This window comes from Crinia signifera, chromosome 2 (assembly GCF_055691185.1).
Source record: "Crinia signifera chromosome 2, ASM5569118v1, whole genome shotgun sequence".
In the NCBI taxonomy this organism is placed as follows: Eukaryota; Metazoa; Chordata; class Amphibia; order Anura; family Myobatrachidae; genus Crinia; species Crinia signifera.
Genome location: NC_139218.1, coordinates 246357972 through 246379967, shown reverse-complemented (window position 1 = coordinate 246379967; position 21996 = coordinate 246357972). Strand labels below are relative to the sequence as shown.

Below are 21996 nucleotides of genomic sequence, written 5' to 3'. Positions count from 1 at the left end.
GTGCACTTGGAACACACGCGCCATGAGAAGACTAACAATGTATTCACCTTTGTAAATAGTCTGCTTTGAAGATACACATATAAAGAACGATCCACGGGGACATTTTTATAATAGTAGAGAAAATAGTTTAATGCAAAAGGACCAATTTCCACTGTAGAACCTTGGCAGTTCTGCAGCCTTCTGTTACACAAAATAACAAACGGTCCTCATTCAAAAGAGTCCAAGCACACAGATGGACATACAGTATCAATGCTTTGTATTAGACATTATACGCCAGTTCCAGAGTTGCAGGCTACGACGACGGGTTTAACATTATTTGCTGCAGTCGTGTCTTTGGGCAGTATTCATTGACGCTGATTCGCTATGTTCACAACGATTTTGTGCTATTTTCGTGCTGTAAGGCGAATTTTTTGTTACTTAAAAAGTGATTCGCCCTATGCAACGTGCACTATTCGCTGACAGCGAACAGTGAATGATAGTCGCCGCAATTTGCTGCTGTTTTCCAATGTTTTTTTTTTACTGTGATTCGCCTCTAGTGTATTCAATGCTAGGATGGCGAATTGATTTCAGCGTGATTTTCGCTGTGCTTTGCCGTGTAGCAATCGCCATCTTAGTAAGGTGAACTGGAATGTTATCTGTTATAGGTAATTTTTTTCGTGTGAAGAGGCATGCTATTTTAATTCATGTGTGTGCTGCACATGAATATATAATAAATGTTTTATTTTGTGGCAAATGTGCAGCGTTCCACGTTTTCTTGGTGTATCTTTACACAATGTAATACTGCTTGGTGGATCTTTAGACAAACCCATTGGTCACATAATCGAAACCTGCATCCGCACCATGCTAGTTTCTGTTTTCACTTGGAGTATGTCCCAAAAGTGAGCGATGAATTGCCTAAGTTTTGAAAACAATTACATGACATACTGTACCAACAACCTCTGCCTGCATTATATGCAAGGGGAGTGATTTCAGTAATGCCCCTCCACCCCACTTCCCCGGTTCTCTCTACTTGTATTGCATGTGCTGGGCACCCAAGAGGGTGTCTGACAGTAAAGTGAGCAGGGACTGAGTGCTGGTAATATCAGGGGTGTGGTTGGTGTTGCTGCAAATGCAGAGTAGAAGACCATCTTTGTGTGTCTGATTAGTCACCTCACAGGAACGTCTAGCTCATTTCCAATACATCTCTCAAACTGTGTGTCTCAATGGCAAATGTGTGTGCACAGTGTTATGAATGTGCCATAAGCGAATGCAAAATAAAAAAAAAAAGTTGCTAAACTTTAAACATCTGCATTGCTTGCAATTCTGAATCAGGCACTACATGCAGCAAGGTTTATCATATGTAACATTGTGAAGATACTGCATATTTTCCTACTCTTCCAAACATCTGAGAGACCAATGGACTATAGGAAATAAGGTGACCCTCCTATATCCCAAACTAAGGACAGACATCAGAAGTCTATCCCTGGCAACTATCAACAACTCCGGCTTGATGGAAAAAGTGGTCTCTATCATCCATTTCTTGGCTTACCATCTTCTTCCAGTGTTCCCCCGTCCGGCAAGGTTTATGGACCCCACTACAATCTAGCCTCAGGACGTTAAAATCCAGTATACACAAGTACCTCCATAAGAGGACACTACCAAGGGAATCCATGCCATAAGTATTACCCCATTTTGCATTTTATTATATGTACCATTATAATATTATTTTTATTTATTTTTATCTTTACATTTTTTGTATTTTGCTCAAATATGTCTATATGTATTATTGTGTAAAATATTTTATACCTACAGTACAAAGTGGCTTTAAATCCACATGTTATTAAGCAAATAAAACCATGTATATAACTGTACCATATTGATCCAATTTTTAGCGCTCCACCTTTTCTCTTTTTTCTCTATACCATTTTTAGGGGTGTGACACCCCCTAGTAGGAGCTGCTTGGCACAACACCCTATTAGGCGCTTGTATACTTCTAGCCGCAAGGCTACTAGTTTATCTTGTACACTCTATCATCCATTTACTTCAATGCAGCTGTGAGCTTCTGTCAACTGTGCATACCTACCAAATAGTAATCATCTTGGCTCTACCTCCTCTTCTAAGACCTACGGCACCACAAAAGGACAAGGCCTAATGACGAGAAGCACCAAACCTAGTAATCACTTAGCTGCATCTCCCCACCTGAATCTTTACCACAGGGAAAACCAGTAAATCAGTGTATATGAGTTACTGTAGACTAGAGCAATTCGATGTAAAAACACCGCTCAGCAGAAGATCACTCAAAAAAGGACCCAATAAATAAAATAAGTAGAGCACATCAATCGTGTCTCTTTTTATTTTAGAAGTTTTACCCAACTGGATACTATTAAACATATAATTGAAGATAGACTAAACAGCAAGTTTTAAACTATAATGTGACTGGACTTAAACTAGGTCTGCACATGATTATTGTGATATGACAAATCGAATTGCTGCTTAATTGTAAATGTTTCTCTTAACTGATGTATGGGCAGCATAAAACCTAGCTGCCGCGGAAAGCTTGAACAGAGGAGCAGTTAATCTGATCTGTCATGCAACAATCCTAGATCACTGAAACAGGGACTATGTAAAAACCAGACCCGGACACCAGGGGGGGGGGGGGGGGTAGAGAGAGTCCCGTCTGGGGGTGTTTTGTCCGGGGGGATGCCTGTGATTACTTTCACCAGGGACTTGAGGAAGGGGAGATTACAGCCTCCCCATGTGGTCTGGACCATTCCAGTTTTTGCTACATGCCCAGACCATACAGGGAGGCTTTATTCTCTCCCTCCTCCTCTTCCTGGTGACAGCTGTCACAGGCAGTCCAGATGGACAGGACACCCCCAGGACGGGACACCCCCCCCCCCCCCCCGAGTCTTGGCTGGGTACAGTTGTTACCCATACCCATGAAACACATAAAAACAAAAAGTTGCCAATTGAGTTGAAATATGTGACATATCTATTTTAAAGCAAAAACAGTCTCTTAACAGTTCATCTATGGTAGTTTCTAATTCACAGTGATTTGCTTTGGTCTTGCTGGAATCTACCTATTTTTTTTCTACTATGTGACACGCCATGCTTTGCACACTGTTAATCTAACTTTCATCAATCGCATTTAGGTCATTTATAATAATAATTGGATATACTGTAGGTCACAGTTCCATAGAGCATGGGATGAATTACTGTTGTTATGCAAGCTTTGCATGTATACATTTACTTCTTTAACTATTCATATAAATTGTAATATAGTAAACTACAACAACATGTATAGGATTATACTGTGCACATTGAAGCACTCATACATTATGTGCTGTGGCTTTAGTAGGTATTAGTTTGCTAGATAGTCTCTACTTACACTATGGTGAGATAATCTAGCACTCTCCTTCATATGAGCAGTTAAGGATTTGCTCTACGCCATATATCTACGGACAATGATGCTGCACAAAGTGCTCGGGATAGCTTATCTTTCTCACTGCTTTATAAATTACTACAGTAAGTGAGCTAAGAGCATCCTTGCGAATGTATCCAGCGCTGGACATGAAAGGTCGACATTCTGAGATAAACCTTTGCTCAATAAAATACAGCAAACTTTCAGCCTTAAGTCATTATGGCATTTTTCTACTTTTCATTTCTAAAAAGCACTGAGGAATTCTTTTTGCAAAGGGAAAAAATATCATTACTATGTGGAAATAAATAGCAAATGCAACCTGGACTACAACAAGCAAAATAAAGTCTATAGAAAGCATTATGCTAAATAAATCATAATAGAATCATTCAATAGACAAAATATTTAGAAATAAACAACATTTAGGAAATGTTAAGCATAGCACCTAAAAACTGTCAGCCTCTTCTGCCCTGTACACAAGAGCCCTTATTCAGATCTGATCACAGTACAAATTTGTGAGTTATATTTTGTTTCTGTGCAGAGTAAATACTGGCTGAACTATTTTTACACTGCAATTTAAATTTCAGTTACAACACACCCCACCCAAATTTAACTCTCCCTGCATGCTACATCTGCCCCACCTGCAGTGCACATGGTTTTGCCCATTTTGAGAACAAACTTGTACTGCAATCAGATCTGAATAAGGGCCTAGGTTTGATTTGGTCTATTTTTCTATAAGCAAAATGAAATCGAATGGACAGTGAACGGTTTTCAGCTGCATTCAATCCCAAAGTGCGTCCCCTGGCATAAAAATCTAATAGAAATATACACTGTGCACGCAAGACTATACAGTACAGATTTGTGCTATATAGTCCAAATAGAATGAGTTTGGTTGCAGTTTGATTCAATCCCAATTGAATTGGGATCGAATTGCAAGCAAAAAGTTCCGCTTAGGGAAACACACTAGATCATAGAACATCCTAAAAGCAGCTCAAGAAAAAAATAAAAAAAAATTACCTAAATCACCAGCGATAGAAGAGAAATTAACAATGGTTATATTTGCATAGTTGTACTAGTGACATATACCTAGACATAATACAAACACTGCAACAATATCATGTACACACTCCCTGTAGCACCATCACTTAAAATAACATATCATTTTGCTGCATATTAAGTATTATGCATGTAATATATCAATGAAAAGCTAAACATATGGTTTTGGATGTATGAGATGTTGCTCTTTAAGCACACTTTTTTACCATGAAATGCCAAAGTTCATGCACATGCAACAGTCTGGAATGAGCTTCTGTAGTTATCACTCACACTAAGAAACAAGGAATGCACCAAAGTTACAACATGACCAACAGATATCTGGCATGCAAAATCTAACTTATGTTGCAATTAACAAGGTGACATTTGTTTTCCCCTCAACCCCCAAAAATGAAAGACTGTACAAACCTGGGCTCTTAAACTGATCCGGGCTGGGAAGGTGATGTAGGGGGGAGTTGCTTGCTGAGGCAGCATGCTCGCTACGAAGCATCTGAGCCGCTCGAGGCCCCATGGAACCATAATCCGCAAACGATAACGTAGCTCGCTGGTCACCGGGAGAAGTGTAGAATCCATAATCTGGGATTCCTAAAGACATATTGACTCCATCACTGTCAGTTCTCAATTCTCAACAATAAGTGTACTCAACAAAAATGTGATCATATAAAATGCCAAACATAAAAGGTAGCCAGCCCTTGCCATCCACACCACTGCTTCTTGCAATCATATTAAACATATATAAAATAAACATCTTGAAGTTTCAAAAGAATGTGGGAAAGTTTGTTCAAAACATGAAGTTTGACAGAGGCAGCAGGGGGGACGGGGGGGGGGGGGGGGGTGTCATACCTACAGTCTCCATGTGTGACCACAGAAATGGTTAGTGTGTATCTTTGATATCACATGTCTTGCACAAAATTCCCAGGTGAGATTATGTTAACTGTAAATGTATTAACATTATTCTGTTTTGCAACATTAGATAAAGATACATAGGGGGGAATGCAACTGTCAGCGAAGAGTGCGGACTGCCGATGGTATGGCATTTAAAATCTAGCACCCCATCTTGAACCCTTTTGCTCATCAGACAAAACTCACACGAATGTGCTCTCTAATGTATGTGGCAGTGTACACGTTTGTAGGAGTTGGGAGTGTGATGCAGCTTTTCTATGGTCACACTGATTTTGGACAGGTGAGGGGATTTGCCGGCAACTGAATTCCTCACTCAGATTACTAGAGGGCCACTGGTAATAAAAAACACTAGCACTGAATTACATTTCTGACTAGAGTTGTACAACTTGGCATTGACATTTTAACCACCAAATTGGATAACGCCTGGAAAAAGGCTATTTAATTGTATAGCCTTTCCTGCACCACCACAATTTTTTTCGGCGATTAGACATGGAGTAAAATTCATTGCCAACTGAATATTTTTTCTTTTTAATCATATCCACTTGTATTATGGTTTGCTGTATGGTCTACTTATGCGACACTTTGATGGTTCAATAAAACTTGTTTGAAATAAAAATTACACTTGGTAGATATTTTGAACCTCAAAATAATTTTTGGGGGACAGAAATTACATTTAGAAATCTTGCTTATATTATTTAGGGGTACAGGCTGATCAATTGGATAGCATGATAATCTGGATAGCAGTAATTGAAAAATAGTGGTGTTCAATATTTCATTTAAAAACCTGACACTTCCGACGGGATGTAATGATATCCAAGTTCTGTGTGGGATGCCGGCTGAACCCGGGCGTTTTTTTAAAGGGGTATTTACTTACAAGGAGGCATTACATCCTGCCCTTAATTGGCCATGCCCATAGTGTGGAGTGGGAGAACGTGAATTCTATGCATGGGTTTATATGCTTTTACAATACTAGTACTTGCAGTGAAACGGCTTCTCTACATATTTTAAATAGCTCATTCAGTATTTATACTACTGTATCTTCATCTGTAATTTTCTATAAAAATAAGCAATATAGACTGTAAGATTATGGGGGATATATCACGGCTGTCGATCCCCGCCGACAGCCGTGATCCGGGTCAGTTTGCGGTAAGATCGACCGCAAAACGACAGACGGGATTCAATTTCCCGCCTGCTGATGGGCGCAAAGGGGTTGTGGCCACGAAAACGGCCGTGGAATGTCAATCCACGGCCGTTATCAGCAGAACGGGCCCGACAGCTTCTGAAGTTGGGCCCGTTCTGCCGTGATCCCGCATCAATGCTGTCGCTTATGACAGCATTGAATAGGGAGCTGCCGCTATTTCCCTAGTCGGAAATAGCGGCAGCAGATTGCATACCCCCCCTATATTGTGAAACAAAAGGTTGCATTATATAGCATAGACTCTCCACTGCTTTGACAGTGTGTACATAACAGAACATCCACTCCATGGTCTGTGTGAGCATCACACAGCACTGCTATTATTTTTCCAACAAGTAAAACTAAGCTGGTCAGTTTGTAAAAATGCTAGGGCTGGTTTACTATAGTATCACTTCGATTACACATTTAATAAAAGGTATAAACTGTAGCAAACACACAGATGGATATAAAGGCGTCCTTTTTTCCTGCACTGTGACTAACCATACCCCTATACGTAGTGTTCATGGAGGCAAGATCAATACTGTTGCCCCCCCCCACACACTCCGCACCTTACAGTATATAAATATATGTATGTATGCATGCATGTGTGTTATGTATGTATCTTATGGCTATTATGTTTAAAATAGAGATAGTGTAATGTAGAAGGTTTTGCTAGGTGGGGAAGTCAACCATGGAAGTGATATTGATGACTTTCAATTAATGGATTCAAACTTGCAGGGAAGGAGAGGTTCCCCCTTGGGAGCAGGAGCCCGGCAACAGATGACTCCATTGCCTCCTCTGCTTATACACATGATAAACTGGGTCCCATAATAAAATTGGAATGGGGCCCATCAAGTTCAGTGGCTCCAGCTTTACCTGCACCGTGAGACACCAGAGTACAGCAAAGAATTCTGGAGCTGGTGGAGCAGTATGGCTCAGAGGTTACGGGCTGTAAATATGTCACAGTTTCTGGTCATGGCTCTACTACTGATGGTTGTATAAGATTTGAAGAAACTGAAGGTAAAGTAATCTTACAAAGATGTCAACTAACTTCATCTTAAAAAACAAAAACAAAGATAAAAAAGGTGCTAATTTATCAACATTTTAATGGAAAAATCACCTCATTTTCACTACCTTTACAGAAAGTTCATGTATACTTCAAATTTCTCATTCAAATCCACCAATTAGAAGATGCATGGCGTTGAGAGCAAGAAATATTTTAATTATTTGGTTGAAGTGCATCCATTCACAAGACTCTCTCCTTAAAAACATTACAAATAATTTATTTATCCAGAGAGCTCTGAATACATTTTACAGATCAGGATATGAGTTTTATTCCTTCCAGCAGAGCACATTCAAAACATTGTTTTCCTTTTCATTTAGCAAAGGGAAATTACTATTTACTGTGAGCATTGCCAGGCAAACTCAAGCGTTGTAAGGAAATTTGTCCTCTACACTTGTGTTCCTGCCACCCCCCACCTCATAATCATAATTGGCCTGATGCATTAGACAAGCTCAGGCCTGTGGATGACAAAAGCCACCTCTGTGCAAGTAGCTATTTCTCTACTCCAACACAAAGCACCAACAACCACTTTTAGCGGCCAATCCTCAGTGCAGCTATGAACGTCTATTTTCTTCTTCCTCTATAAAGCATGTTGCGACTCTATCTCTAGCTTCTAATTAAAGGTCGAGAGATGCCATCTCCGGTGGTAAGCCAAGTGAAATAACACCGTCACATAGGAAGACTGCACATGCTGAGAATCAAAAGGTGTGAGCAGATGGGGAGAAATTAGGATCTTCTTGCAAAAATAACTTTCTGCCTTTTTTGTTCCTCTCTGGCTGTCTAGTTCCGTTTTCATTTTCTCTAATTTAATGCATAGGACTCTTCTCTTAAAAGCACAGGAGCTTTCATTTTCTGATTATTTTATTTTCTGATTATTCTTTTACTGCCACATTTATCAAGATTGGTGTACATAATTGGAAACTAAATCTGCCCTTTAAATGGTTCCTAAATGTGCATTGAAGATTTAACTTTACCAACAAAGGACTTTCATATCCAATGTTAATGCTTTCATGTATAAAATACTAATATTGGCAAGCAAAAAAATTGGCAATTATCAAGTGATGTTGTTAGGTGACTTGTCCATTAAACCCAACACATTTTTAAAAAGGACAACTATAAGAAAGCAACAGCTACAGTATGATTGGTCACTAGTCAGCCGTAGATGCAGATATTTGTTTACCAGGCATAAAAGCCTGAAAAAAAGCTAATTTTGAAGTACAAAGTTGCAAAAAACAAAAGCTGCACAAAACTTTAATCGGCTGCATTTACAACTGGTCAACATGGACCATGTACGAGCAAATGTTAATTTTGCTAGAAGCGGTGAGTGGATGCTAGAGTGGCCAATCCTGGGGCATTTTTCCTATCAGAGAATGAGCCGGCCACCTTGCAGTAATACTTACATGAGACTGGCCGATGTTAGTAGCAGGACCTGGCAGGTGCAAGGATATTGTTGTGGCAGGTGGAAGCGGTGTGGATGTCGGGGCTGCACACATCACACTGTGCAGAGCCGCACAGCTAGGGGCAGTCTCTGCGTGGGTGTTCAGAAGCTGCCTGACTTTAGATTGTGCATGTGCAGGACAATCCTGGAATCCCAGAATTGGAAGCTCCAATACTGGGATTCAAATCCCAGCAATTTTAGGGCCAAATCATGGGATCGTGCTGATCCCAATCCCAGGATTGGCCACACCAGTGGCTGCTGAACCATGGTGACAGTGGGAAATAGGCCCCAGGACCCCTGTACGCTACTACTAGCAAAATCAGGTTATATTGATAAAGGGCCTTATTCAGAGTCAGTCTCACGGATGTGTTATGCTGCTGCTAAAGTAGAGTATGTAGAGCATGTAGTCCCTCTCAGGGCGGCAGGCTCTGGGTAACACAGAGCATCTGTTTTTTTTGTGTAGTGACAAAACGACTTTATATTACACTTATCAATTTGATGTGTGACACTGCGTGCGAATGATTATGGATCTGTATACAAAGTGCTATGAGGCAGTGGCCACTGCTTTTCTCTTGCCATGATTCTTCATGCTTCATCTAACACTTTGTATGTGTTTAAAAATAATACTAGTGTGGCTGAATTTGCAACCCAGTGTCTCTAGTGTTTTGAAGCAAAATATAATGCAGAATATGTAGGTTATACCTATTAGAGCAGGCATTCCCAACCACGGTCCTCAAGGCACATCAACAGTGAAGGTTTTAGTGATATCCAGGCTTGAGCACAGGTGACTTAATTAGTACCTGAGTGATTCTGATTAAACCATCTGTGCTGAAGCCTGGATATCACTAAAACCTGCACTGTTGGTGTGCCTTGAGGACTGTGGTTAGGAATGCCTGTCTTAGAGCATTTCAGTTGCACTGTTTGGTGTACAGATATAGCCAAGCTCATCGGAGCTGTGATAGCCCCACTAGTGCTAGTTTGATGCAGTAAGTCACACCCTTGACTCAGATACGCTACACTGCGCCATGTACCACCTAATACTTTGCAATGAGCCACGGGTACAACTTTGATGAAAGAGTATGGCATAAGAATAAGACCCAAAATGTTCAATTGGAATAGAGTTCTAAATTAAATTTATAAATAATGTAATAATACATTTAAATGTTTCCATGTAAACAATCTTGTGGACTACACAGTTTGTTTATATGGTTGCCAAATCTTTCTGAGGTTTTAACATGCAATTTCAGGTAGAAATACATTTTGAAGTTTGATTGGAGGTATTACTATTAATTATATATATATATATATATATATATATATATATATATATATATATATATATATATATATATATATATAGTCAGCAGGTGTGGAGGTATCCTTGCGGGCTCCAACGAACGGCACTTCGAGGGTTTAGAAAAAACGTGCGTTTATTACAACGTTTCGGGGGACTTGCACCCCGTCGTCAGGTGAACAGCAATCACCTGATTGCTGTTCACCTGACGACGGGGTGCAAGTCGCCCCGAAACGTTGTAATAAACTCACGTTTTTTCTAAACCCTCGAAGTGCCGTTCATTGGAGCCCGCAAGGATACCTCCACACCTGCTGACTATACCATTTTTGAAAAGGCACTCAGGTATTTGAACCCCCTGCGGCCGAGTGCCAGATCGATCTAGGATATATATATATATATATATATCAAACATGACCTACTTACATTACATGATACCAAACATCCAGCTTGCTATAGTAACACAGAGATACCCCATATAAGGAAACCACTGCTATAAGTAGATACAGGCACCATCGTGACTAATTGTGCGCAAGACAGAACAAAAAATATTTTGCAGCTAGTCTGGATAAATGCATTAGACCATTTTTCAATATTTTCTGCTTTGGCCATCATCCGATGGTGTCAACAAAAGGGGGATCATGGTTACATAGACTTTTTTATGCTTTGCATGTAGATGGATAGTAATTTATGTGAAGGGTGAAGCTTTACCTCTAGCGAAAACTTTTGGGCAGAGATACAGAAATGAAAGAGGTGACATTAATGGAGCCATCAGTGCCCCATTCTGCACTAAACTACATTTTATAGTTTTGAAAGAGGGATTTCATTTAAGGTATAAATAATTCATCTATATAAATCTTATAGATAGTGATTTGTAAGGTAATCATCATATGAAGCAAACTGCACAATGATAATGATATCCGTTTATCACTGAAAATGCACAGTTGCTGAAAGGGAAATGTACCTGGTATGGACAGGTGATGGGGACAGTAACTACAGGTTGAGTATCCCTTATCCAAAATGCTCGGGGCAAGAAGAATTTTGGATAATGTATTATTCCGAATTTTGTAATATTTTTATATTTGAATGAGGTATCTTGAGGTAGGTGTGGTATGGCGGTCCGAAAATCGGGATACCGACAGTCAGGCTTGCGGGCTCACTGCGCTGTACTGGGGATATAGAGACGGTGGTCCACAGAGTGGGCAACCGTTCGTAGAAAGGATTCCTTTTTGGAGGCACACTTTTAAATTATTAGAAGTGATGTATAAGGACTGCGTTGTCCACGTTGCAAGCTCGTGGCTCGACACAGGTTCTATTCTCCCTCTATTGGGGTCGTGGACCCCCACAAGAGAGAATAGCCCGTTAGTCAGGTTCCCAAATGTTGGGCATTTAAACAGTCGGGATTCTGATGTTGGAGTACTGAACATCGGAATCCCGACTGTCGGGCAGTCATTCGGTACCCTCTTGAGGTATCTTGCATTTATGTTGTATAAGCACATCACACACATGAAATACACACAAATATATTTTATTTGTGCATGAGACAAGGTTTTAAAAAATGAGGCAAAGTTTGTGTACTAACTCAGGCACTGAATTTGAATGCCAAGCAATCATGTCCTTGTACATATTTAGTGCCAGTTACATGTTATTTCCCCAGTATTTCCAGTTACAGATGTAGCCAGTAGATTTTCATAAAATAAAAAAAAACAATATACATTTTGGAGATTATGGTTTTCGGAATCATTTGTATAACGGATATTTGGAGAAGGGATACTCAACCTGTCTGTAGTCTGGTAGCTCTTGCAGCATAGTCAATGTTACTGTGGCATTTCTTTTATTATTATTCTTTTCTCTTGGTCAAATCTACTGTATCAGTCATAGGAATAATAATGTGCTGCATGTCCAGGTAAAAGGTGCTTTGGAGTATTGTATGCAGTCACATAACAAAGTGCGGTGTTCTATTCCAGGATTAGACAACACTAATAGTGATCCAAACTAAACATAATTCATTACTGTGTTCAGAACCTACAGGGTATTTCATGAGCAGTGAATCAGAATGTCAAGAAGTCTCCCTGTCATTTATGAAATGTAATCACGTCTAGACATCAGTGCTGATACCAGTCCTTATGGCAGGGATACAGGCAACAGAAGAGACTTCAGAAAGATTGCTGTGTTGATTGCTAAACAAATCGTGCGCATAATAAAATTATAAAAATGTAAAGCTGTGCCACGTACTGAAATATTTTACTTCTAATTTTAAAATGTTCTACAAACCAAACACTATCAAAAATATTAAACTGAATAAAATAGTTTAAAGTTACAAGTAACTGAGACACCTTCTACAAAGGTTTATTCCGCACAATTGTCTTGGCTCCATGCAGGCTGTGCCATATATACTCTGCGGTGAGTGCAGAGTTAAAAACCAAACAAAAAAGCTCATTAAAGTGGCCTTCAAGTGCCTGTGCAAAGGGGAATGACCTTCAAACCAAGAGTATTAAAGGAATAGAGGAACATGGACACAGCATTCGTGTCTTTTTCTGCACCTATGGCCTATCTCTGTGTATGCTGATCTCCAAAATCCTGGTTCACAAAAAAAAAAAAAAAAACCTGTTAAACTATTACATGTATAACCAAGTATTTTACATGTAGAAGAGTCTATTACTCATTTTACTAAAATTAATAAGAGAAAGAAAGAAAGAAAATTTGAGTGTCTGCATGCACTTTGAGGCTGAAATTTACTAAAATGGTAGACTATAAATCAACCAATCAAGATCTACTTCTTATTTTTTTAGCACCTTCTAGAAGATAATAGATACAATCTGATTCCAATTTAAATAGAACTCACATCTTAGTAAATATCCCTCAGTGTGTCTTTCTGTAGTCTGATGGGTTTTCTCTCTGTGCTGTGCAAAGACATAATGGAAGTTTAATTGGAAAAATGTCCTGGCTGGTCAGAGCGTAAAAAGGTGGCTGGCTGGGCAGGGCCAAAAATAGTGGCCGGCTGACTGTCTGGCCAGAGCAAAACAAGGGTGGCTGGCTGACCAGAGCCCAAAAGGCAGAGTGGATGGCTGGCTGGCCAGAGCCCAAAAGGCAGGGTGAATGGCTGGCCGGCCAGAGCCCAAAAGGCAGGGTGGATGGCTGGCCGACCAGAGCCTAAAAGGCAGGGTGGTTGGCTGGCTGGCCAGAGCCTAAAAGGGTGGCTGATTGGAGAGAATCCCAAATGGTGGCTGCCTGGCTGGCCAGAGCCGGAAAAAGGGAGGGTGGCTGGCCAGAGCCGGAAAAAGGTAGGGTGGCTGGCCAGAGCCGGAAAAAGGGAGGGTGGCTGGCCAGAGCCGGAAAAAGGGAGGGTGGCTGGCCTGAGCCGGAAAAAGGGAGGGTGGCTGGCCTGAGCCGGAAAAAGGGAGGGTGGCTGGCCAGAGCCGGAAAAAGGGAGGGTGGCTGGCCAGAGCCGTAAAAAGAGAGGGTGGCTGGCCAGAGCCGGAAAAAGGGAGGGCTGGCTGGCCAGAGATGGAAAAAGAGAGGGCTGGCTGGCCAGAGCCCAAAAGGGGGGCTGGATGGCCAGAGCCCAAAAGGGGGGCTGGCTGGCCAGAGCCCAAAAGGGGGGCTGGCTGATAGTGTAGCAACTGTACACCAAAGCATATGAATCAATTGTACCAGGCAGAAAGCTTCTGCAGCCATCTAGCACATGGGGAAGTTGAAAGAAAACAAAAATATATACTAGGGGTAGTTTATATCACAAGCTATTAGGATTAGTAAGATTATTATGGTTTTATATATTTTTTTCTTTAAAATAAACTTACTATTTGCTAATTCCATTTCTTCAGTCATACATTTATGCTTCTAATACAGTGTTTCCCAAATCTGTTCCTTAAGGCACACCAACAGTCCAGGTTTTATGCTTGAGAACAGATGGTTAAATCAAAATATCTGGTCTACACATCCTTAAAACTTGGACTGTTAATGTACCTTGAGGACCATGGTTGAGAACCTCTGATCTAATCCATTATGTAATATATGACATATTATAACGTGTAAGAAACAAAGAATTGTGATTAATATAAGGTATATATAGTCTCCCTAATCCTAAACATTAATCATATAAAGTGGAATATGAGAAGGCTAAGAACTAATAAATCAGTGAAGGAGATGAGGCTGGGACAGATGAGGTAAGGAATGTTCCCAGAATGCAATAGAATCAATAGAACAGGAAAGGAGACCCTTTCCAAGAGCGCCCCCGCTGTGCAGATCGTGTACTCCAATCCATCGTGAGACCATTGTACAACTTCAAGGAAATAGTTTCACAATCGTCGCACGATCATGGTGGTTCTGGTGTGTACCCTACATTAGACTGACATCCATGGAATAGATAAACAAGTATGTGTCTTGATTGAATATTTTAATATATTTAGAGAGGAGATATGAATGCTGAGTCTGAGCTGCAAAACTAATAAAATCAAAAAGGTACTATTGTTATTACTTATAAAGCAAAATTAAAGGAAATAATGCTGTATTAATTTCAGTCTGAACGAAGCTCAATCTTGAACTAGATTATTTTTAATGTTCAATATTTATTGCCTAACACAAGTTATTGGTGTCACTTCTGCCCAAGGTTGGAGGGCTAAACCTACCATCGATGCATTCAAAAAATGAGAAGCTGCAATCAGACAGAGGGGCCCTTGTCGCAGCCTATGCAGAAGGATTTCCACTTGAGTGGCTCATCTTTAATCATTATAAAAGCACAGAGGTTTAATCCATTTTTGATGTAAGCGCTAATAGCTTTGTGTCCTTGAAGTTCAAAGTGGTCTTCGTGCATGTTGCTAATTAGCCAAGCAAAGCAGCCATCCAGCTCCCTCTCGTGTTTCTAATTAGATCCTCAGCAACAAACAAATGTCGACTTCACGGAAGCTTTCTCCTGTTAGTTAATACGTTAGCAGGGGCACAGACGTGGCTTTGTCTCTCCCTCACTTTGCTGTAAAATTACATGTGGCGTTTTGTGTCCAGGCTTCCTCAGTGGCATGGGTATTGTAAACGCAGACATCAATATCAACACACAAGCTGCAGATCCCCCTCCTGACTCAGAGGTGAAATCTGAACAAACGTTTTATTTACGTTAGGGAAAAATGCAGTGAAATAAAAATCAGCTTTCTGTCACATTGTGTATTGTTCATCTTTTCAACAGAGCAGAAGAAAGGAGATGGGCACTCAGCAAACATAATAATATAAAATAGGCAGGAAGCATTGAAAAGAAAAAAAAAAAAACCAGAAGATATGTAGACTTTTATCCAGAGACCAGGTACTCAGAATGTTACAAAAACAGGAAAGGGAAAGTCAATAAATTATTCTGCTAAGTAATAATGCCTTACATAAAAGCATGGCTCTGTAATGACTGTTAAGAGCACTACTACATAACGTAATGAGCAAAGGAATGCTGGGGTAAAAAGTCCAACAGACACTTGATTCAGGAAAACACTTCCAGGACTCCAAAGTGAGCAAGGCTCCAGTAAAGCACTTATATGATACTAAGGGGGATATGCAATCCTCCACCGCTATCTCTGATGGGTGCCTATTCAATGCCTTTACCGACAGCATTGAAGAGGCATCACAGCACAACGAGGCTGACTTTAAAAGCTGTCGGGCCCGTTTTGCCAATAACGGCCGTGGATTGTCGCGATCCCGGCCATATCTAAACAATTCACTACCTTTTTCCGAGGACACACCCCTTTTCACAGGAAGGAGGGACATTGAATCCCGCCTGCCGATTTGCTGTCATGCAAACCGCAAATGGGCCAGGATCACGGCTGTCAAAAGGGACAGACAGTTGAGATCCAGGATGGCATATCCCCTAAATATGTACAGATGTAGCACCTCTCTTCCTTGCAGGGGCCGGCTACCGCCAGGGGCGTGGCAACGGAGCCTGCCGGTGGTCCCCTGCCACCATCAGTCCGGGTTCTCCCTGAAGCTGAGAACGGCAGTGAGACACTGCCCAGCCGCCGTGATACTAGGACACGTGTTGTCGGTGCTCGCCAGTGAAAGGGATCTGGTGGGTGCCCGGCAAAGAAGACAGGCGCTACATCTGTAGGTGCATGATGTAAATTGCTCTGTCCAAGTAAGCACTATGTAGCAGATACACAATGACCCAATAGTTCGATGGTTCTTAAACTTGTTCCTCAGGACCCCACACAGGTCACATTTTAAAATCCACAGGTGACTTGTAAAACATGAACTGTGTGGGGTGCTGGGGGCAGAGTATGGGAACCAGTGCAATAGTCTTATACCTCCTAACTTTGTCCGTCAGAAATTTGGAACCTGCCACGCCATAGGCATTCTGAAAAGGCATCGACATGGCCTACAATGCAGGGGTGTGGCCTTGTGCATCTCCCTCCATTTTTGTAACTTTGGTGCATGACTAGCACTCCTGGAACAGTTGGGCAGCCCCCGACTCCACATCTATTTGTTATCACTGCTGCTTTACAGAGGTGATCACATGCTCCCCCAACTGCAACCCCCTACTCATGGGACACTGCGGCCTGCAGGTGGGAGCAGGACTGAAGTGCTGTAATCAGGACAGTTGGGAGGAATGATCTTATCCACAACACTCTGCAGCCAAGGGAAATGGGCAAGCTTAGGTCTACTTCTCATAATGTGAAAATTATGTAAGTATTTGTGTCCTCAATTACTGTATACTTCCAAACAGACATTGGCATAGCTTAGCATGATACAAATGCAACTTACAAGCTAGTACTCATTATCCAACATTTTACTACTGTATATAGAGAATGTATGCATTCCTGGAATAAATATATATACACACACACATATACTGTATATACATATATAGTGTTCATTCTAGCGCACTGCATCTTTCAAAACATGTGCGGTTCTTCCCTGTCTGGGAGTTTGCCTTTGATGTGTACTTATTTAGTGTCCATTTTGACATTGATGTATTGACAGTAGGGTAAAAAAAGATGTAAAACTCCTTGTCGACCTAAAGCTTGTGTCAACCTAACCCATGTCGACCTAATGCTTGTAGACCTAATGTCTATCCAATGATCCATACTCTGTGGCACTTAAGGTGTGTACACACTGTGTACAAGCAATATATATGGGAACCACGTCCTTCACAGATATATTGTGTCGGCTTAGCAACACAGTCTATGCTCGATATATCTAAAGATACATTGGCCCATAGCGCATCACACCCTGGGAGCTGCAGGAGATAGACAGCTCATTGAGCGGGCGCATGTAAATGATCTCGCCCACTTGTGATGTCAGTTGTGACGGATCCAGCAGTGTGTATGGAGAACACGCTGCCCGATTCGCCTGTAGATATATCTGATAAGTGTGTATACAGCTTTAGCCTCCTGTATCAAAGCCCTTTTAAATTATCATTTATCTGTAAACTTGGAAGCAGGCCCCCTTACTACATTGGTCTTATTCTAGTTCATTCTTTCTGATAAAATTATTCTTAGATGGACAAAACCATGTGCACTGCAGGGGGCAGATTTAAAATGTGCAGAGAGAATTACATTTGGGTGAGCAATACAGACCTCACTTTGAAGTAAAACCCCACCCAAATCTAATTATATCTGCACAAGTAACATCTGCCCCACCTGCAGCGCACATCTTTGTCCATCTAAGAAGGGTTTTGTCAGAGAGAGTGAACTAGAATAAGGCCCATTGTCGGTTTTATTACGGTTTGCTCGCAACTTTAAAGTGTTGCAAAATATTTTATGGTATAATTATGTTTGTTAGAATTTGATGTTCAGACCATGCCCTATAGTGGATAGATTTTAAAAATAAAACTGAAAACCTATATTTTTTTTCCAAGCCAAATCCTCTAGATGATAAAGACAAGATAATACAATGTACGATGGGAAAACCGATTGTATTGGACAGACTACATGTTCGCTAGAGCTTTAAGCAAAATGAAATTAAAGACCTATTAATCTTTGACAGCTAGATAGACCATCAATGTGCATTAGCAAAAGAATTAATATCATTTTCTAGGATCTAAAACAATCACACAGGATTAAATGAATCATCTCTAAGATGCAAACTATTAATTCATCTTTTTGTGTCAGGGCCAGACTGCTAATATCCTATTCTCTGTATTATATTCCGGCTTCTTATCCTGTTCTTTGGATTATGACAGAACATTAAGAATATCATGGTATTTATTCTGTTCTCTGTTATAGGACAGAACACTAAAAATACTATAGGCGCTTAAATTGTACTTTGTGCCAAGAAAGAACACTAAATAAATATTGAATTCACTATCCTGTTGTCTATATGATGACAGAACGCTAGACAAAAAAGGATATTCCTTTCTATGCTCTCATTGACAAAAGAACAAACAAACCCCAAAAAACTGAATAATAACTTGACATTGCAATATGAGAGAGCATTTGGGGACCTTCAACACTACTCAGTGGAGGTGTAGCAGATACTATTGTAAAAGTTGTGCACTTGCTTACGGTTTCATCTCATAACTAATAAGTGTCTGCAGGCTTCTAGAAGAAGCACCTTCAGAAACCTATTGCTTCCCTAAAGATTAGATGTATTATCAGGCTGTAAACATTTTCTAATTTTCGGGCCCTGCTTCTCCTGCAAGAACATGGAGAAATATCAGTCACATACACATATCAGTCATTTTGCCCTAGAAGAAGAGCACAAGATGCTCGAAACGTGACGGCAGCAGTGACTGATTGGACCTGACCTGGTTGAACCTACCGAGTGCTAAGGTATTTGGGGCCACAGCAGGGTGCACTTCCGGACTGCATCCCTGCCACTTACCATCCCTTGCTGGCTCCAAAGGGGTAAGGATTCATCCCTCTTTTTTACAAGTTTATGTTATTTGTTTAATGTGCATCGTGAGCGGGTCCTCCTGGTGTGTACCAGGCATTAATATCAATTCCATAGCAACCAGATTCTACTTGTCATTTACTTAGCACCTTCTAGAAGAAGATAATCTAATGGATAGTGATTGGCAACATCTCTACTTCAAAAAATTTACATCAAAGCTATTTTGGGGTTGTTGAACTCAAAGTTAAAGTCGTTTTTGCGACTTGTGCATGTGTTGTTCAGTATTTTTAATGTGAATCAGAAAGTGACCACTATCAGTGTGTTGTCTAGTCATCCTTTGACAGTAGAAATGAACCTAGTGTTAGACAGAAAGAAACGCAGTTGCAAATGGGTTATCCTGGATAATGATCCAGAGAACAACATTCAGATTAAGTGGCCAATGCTAGAATTCCACAGGGCCCATAACAGAGGTGGACTCTGTACCATTTTTTTGCACAGTTTACTGATTGTTTGTCACTTCAAAATAGGTGCAAGGAACCCTTCCTGCACACAGCCAGCCAAAGAATGTGATGGTATGTGCATTTGAGTAGTTCACCAGTATAAATTTTGATGGCTTCTGCGATCCATGGGCGGGTCAGTGTGGTGACCTAAACTCTTTATAAAAAGAGAAGGTGTCATGGGTGTGTTTAAACATGCAATGGTCATTCCTTTTGGGTGTGAATTATTAGGTCGACAGTCAATAGGATGACCAGCAATAGGTTGACACATGAAAAGGTCGATATTGATAACAGGTACACTCGGCACTCTTATATTCTCCCTCTAAGTCAGTTAAAACCAACAAAAATCCTGAAAAACCAGTTTTGACCTTTTTATGTGTCAACCATTGACAGGTCAACTTTTGATTCATGTTAACATGGACCAAGTTGACCAGTAGTTTTCAACCTATTGACCGGCGACCTTGACACTGTTGACCTTTCAATTGGGACCATTTCTTCTGCAGCATCTCAGCCACAGTGGTATCAGCTTAATAAAAGTAGACTCTCTACTAGGTAGGATCTGCTAGAGGACTCAAAGTTGTGTTTAATGATGCACCGATGATTGGATGATCCCCTAGAGCCCTTCAGCATTGCAAATTGGGCATCGCAGGGTTTGTGAAGTCCGCTGCATGGTAGTGCACAAAGTAAATGCTTAAACCGGCATTTGCATATTTTCACATTTGAGAATCAGTGAAAAATCTCACCCACTAAAGAGGTCACATATCCATTCACTAAGCTCAAGAATCAAATCAATTAATTCTCATGGCACCCATTAACACATCTGTCCACCCTGTTAACTCCAATTAACCTCCTGCCACCCACCCCAAGCACTCACTAATCAATCAATCGGAGCACCCATTAAACCCCCTCCACCTTGCAACTAATACATTCACATTCAGCAGGCATTATCCTCCTGCGCTCCATAACCCTATCTAGCAACAATATATTTCTCAACAGCACCCGTTAAACAACTCACTCTTCCCCCTCAGCACTAGGGGTGAACATCGCATTGCAGTGTTATACAACCATCAATTTTTTTTTCCGATGGTAGTAGTTTTACCATTTGATGGTGGCACTCCAATGTTTTCCACCATCGAATGGCATTTATTTGATGATCTCCCAATGATCCAATCCCTGTTGGGACCATGCAGCAGTGCTTATGCACCCCCCAGCCAGGCACTCTGAAGACATTTCTGCATGCGCATATATTTTTTTTATCTAATTATTTTGATGCAATGGTCATTGGACCATGGAATCGAAAGATTTGATGTCGGATGTGCAGCCATCAGTTAATGGTGGGCTTCCAATGCCCATCCCTACTCCGCACACGTTAAATCTTTCACACACAAAGAAGCCATTAAAATGTTCCCTTGCCCTCCTGGTTCCTGACCTTTGAGCTCATCGTTCTTGAACAATATGGGAGGCGGATCTTGCAGAATTGGCTGTGTGTGAGGAAAAGGGAGTAGAGGGAAGGGGAGGGGCATCCACACTGCTGTCTGCCTACTGCAGAAGGTTGATGACACTAATGGCAATTAGAGTGGGCTGGAGGTATAAATAAAGAATAGCTGATGCAGCAGCAGCTGCGGCTTATAAGATCGTTAGCCCTTAACAGAAAACAGGGACAGAAACTGAACAGTTTTCTGTCCTAGTTTTCCTATTACCGCATGTTAAACACTGTGGAAAAGCATGCTGGGATAAGCAGTTCCAAAACAGCTGGACTGCTGCAGATTGCCTACATCTGGTCAAACTCATGAGCCCATAAGATTGCTGGGGTGTAAAAACGGATTTATATATAAACCTTAATACTGTATTTATGTAGCACCAATATATTCTCTTGTCCTTTAAAACTGACGTTCCATAAAATGTTGGGGCTTGCATTAATTTTTATGTTGTTGTAACACACCTATTTAGAATAAAACACTTAAAATAATGCAGTTCAAGTTGCTCGCTGAATTACAGCAGAGCACTGAAGAGACTAATATTCTCTCTAATTTACCCTCTTCAAGTACAAATTTATAATAGATATCATAATAAAAAAATATATATATTTTATTGAACAGATAATAAAGTACTAGTAAATTAGTGTACGCATGGTGTGATTCATTTTGTATTCAATCCCGATTCCATCTGGATTAAATCGCATGGCGCGGTGTACAGACTGGAATTAGACTATATAGTACAGATCTGTACTATATAGTCTCGCCTGCACAGTCTATTTTTCTATTTCAGTTTGGTGACGTGCATCAGGATTGGATGCAGCTGAAAACTGTTCGATTTTGCTTATAAAAGCAAAATCAAATAGAAAAATAGACTAAATGAAACCACATTAAGATTTATTT

The 21996-nt window shown here is 40.7% G+C and overlaps 1 protein-coding gene across 6 annotated transcripts in view; it reads right to left on the bottom strand.

Annotated features, from left to right (window-relative positions):
• Window positions 1–21996, bottom strand: part of MSI2 (musashi RNA binding protein 2) — a 566011-nt gene that overhangs the window by 44492 nt on the left and 499523 nt on the right. For all 6 annotated transcript variants that reach the window (XM_083174189.1, XM_083174194.1, XM_083174188.1 and 3 more), the window contains one exon: window positions 4859–5035. In XM_083174189.1, coding sequence (XP_083030315.1) covers window positions 4859–5035 — 177 coding nt within the window. The remainder of the gene's footprint in view (window positions 1–4858; window positions 5036–21996) is intronic.